The 2,500-nt window shown below is 41.6% G+C and overlaps 1 protein-coding gene across 2 annotated transcripts in view; it reads left to right on the top strand.

Moving 5' to 3' along the window:
* Positions 1-2,500, top strand: part of brms1 (BRMS1 transcriptional repressor and anoikis regulator) — a 13,248-nt gene that overhangs the window by 6,937 nt on the left and 3,811 nt on the right. For both annotated transcript variants that reach the window (XR_006760542.1, XM_014123371.2), the window contains exons 5-6: positions 248-424; positions 1,590-1,679. Coding sequence is in view for 1 of the 2 variants with exons in the window: in XM_014123371.2 (XP_013978846.1) it covers positions 248-424; positions 1,590-1,679 (267 nt within the window). In the remaining variant the exon portion in view is untranslated. The remainder of the gene's footprint in view (positions 1-247; positions 425-1,589; positions 1,680-2,500) is intronic.

The raw sequence follows: 2,500 nt of genomic DNA, 5'->3' as shown, positions 1-2,500 counted from the left end.
CTACTACTAATACACTACTACTGCCACTACTAATACACTACTGCTACACAACAACTACTACTATTATGACATATTATGCTGCTCTGCACACATGTTGCTGATAATGAAATTACAACTTAATTTCTTTACTTCAAATTAAACCTGAAGGTGAAATTAATACATTTTCTGTCATGTCAACACAAAGTCATTTTATTTATTTATTTAAAAAAGTATTTTTGAGTGTATTTTCATGTTTCTCTCTCTCCAGGTGTTTACAGAGAACTGTGTCTGCAGGTGATCCAACACAGGTACGAGTGTGAGCTGCAGGGAGCTCGACAGCATCTGGAGAGCGAGAGGACATTGTTGTTTGATGCTATGAAGACAGAACTGCTGGACAAGATCAGACGGCTGGAGGAGGATAGTCAGAGTGTAGACCTCACCTCGGGTACACACACACACAGACAGATGCAAGCACATGAGAACTACACTACATGAACAAAAGTATGTGGACACCTGCTTGTCGAACATCTCATTCCAAAATCAGGAGCATTAATATGGAGTGTGTCCCCCCACCTTTGCTGCTATAACAGCCTCCACTCTTCTGGGAAGGCTTTCCAATAGATGTTGGAACATTGTTGTGGGGACTTGCTTCCATTCAGCCACAAGAGTATTAGTGAGGTCGGGCACTGATGTTGGGCGACTAGACCTGGCTCGCAGTCGGCGTTCCAATTCATCCCAATGGTGTTCGATGAGGTTGAGGTCAGGGCTCTGTGCACGGCAGTCAAGTTCTTCCACACCGATCTTGACAAACCATTTCTCTATGGACCTGGCTTTGTGCACGGGGGCATTGTTGTTCTGAAACAGGAAAGGGCCTTCTCCAAACTGTTGCCACAAAGTTGGAAGCACAGAATTGTCTAACAGCCCCAGACCATTATTCCCCTCCACCAAACTTAACACTTAGCACAATGCATTCAGATGGGTAGCTTTCTCCTGGCAGCCGCCAAACATAGATTTGTCCTTTGAACTGCAAGATTGTGAAGCGTGATTCATCACTCCAGAGAATGCGTTTCCACTGCTCCAGAGTCCAATGGCGGCAAGCTTTACACCACTCTAGCCGACGCTTGGCATTGCACATGGTGATCTTAGGCTTGTTTGTGTGTGGCTGCTCGTCCATAGAAACCCATTTTATGAAGCTCCCGACAAACAGGTCCTGGGCTGAAATTGGTTCCAGAGGCAGTTTGGAATTCGGTAGTGAATGTTACAACCGAGGACGGACAATTTTTACGCACTTCAGCACTCAACGGGTACATTCTGTGAGCTTGTGTGGCCTACCACTTCGCGGCTGAGCCGTTGTTGCTCTTAGACGTTTCCACTTCACAATAACTGCACGTACAGTTGATCCGGGGCAGCTCTAGCAGGACAGAAATTTGAGATCTGAAGACACTTCAAAAGTTCACCTACATGTTCGTCTTCAGGAATTAACATCTGTCTCCCTCTCTCTCCTTCTTTCTCTCTCTCTCCCTCCCTCCCTCTCTCTCTTTCTCTTTCCATCTCTCTCTCTCCATCTCTCTCTCTCTCTCTCTCTCTCTCTCTCTCTCTCTCTCTCTCAGAGTGGTGGAGTGATGAGGTGAAAGGGAAGAAGTGTAAAAGGAGGAGTCTGTCCCGGCCAGAGAGGAAGAAGAAGGCTGCTCTAGTATCTGGTAATATTTATCTCTCTTTTACCACTCTCCCTCCATCCATATTCCTTCTCTCTACTTCTCCAATACCCCATGATGATGAAGCGAAAACCGGTTTTTAGAAATTTGTGCAAATTTATAAAAAATAAAAATAAAACTTAAATAAAACTTACTTTACATAAATATTCAGAGCCTTTGCTATGAGACTTGAAATTGAGCTCAGAAGTATCCTTTTATTTTTTAATTTGACCTTTATTTATCCAGGTTTTCCTCATTGAGATAACATCTCTTTTCCAAGAGAGATCTGGTCCAATAGCAGCAGAGGGAACAACGTTTCAGACAAAACAACTTACATACACTAACACAACATTAAACACAACTATAAACACACATACAGTACAACAAAAACATACACTAACACAACATTAAACACAACTATAAACACACATACACTAACACAACATTAAACACAACTATAAACACACATACAGTACAACAAAAACATTTTACGTTAAAAACACAAACGTCTTGACTAAAAACAGCTGTCCTAAAAACAATTACACTCTTCTATGATATTTACATGGATCAGGTGTTTAAACTCCACCAATGAAACTAGATCGTCACATTTTAAAATGTTCAGGAGAGAATTCCAGGACCACGGAGCTGAGTAACTAAAACTATTTCTACCATGACCTGTTCTAATTCTTGGTACTGTTAGAAGCAAATCAGAATGGGACCGTAATTGATATTTATTTACTGACCTGACTAAAAAAGAACAGAGATAAAATGTCATTTTACCCAATATGGCCTTATAAATCAGTGTATACCAGTGTTTAACGTAACAA

The sequence above is a fragment of the Salmo salar genome, chromosome ssa18, assembly GCF_905237065.1.
Source record: "Salmo salar chromosome ssa18, Ssal_v3.1, whole genome shotgun sequence".
Classification (NCBI taxonomy): Eukaryota; Metazoa; Chordata; class Actinopteri; order Salmoniformes; family Salmonidae; genus Salmo; species Salmo salar.
The sequence above is the reverse complement of the archived record's forward strand: the minus strand, read 5'-3'. Positions and strand labels throughout refer to the sequence as shown.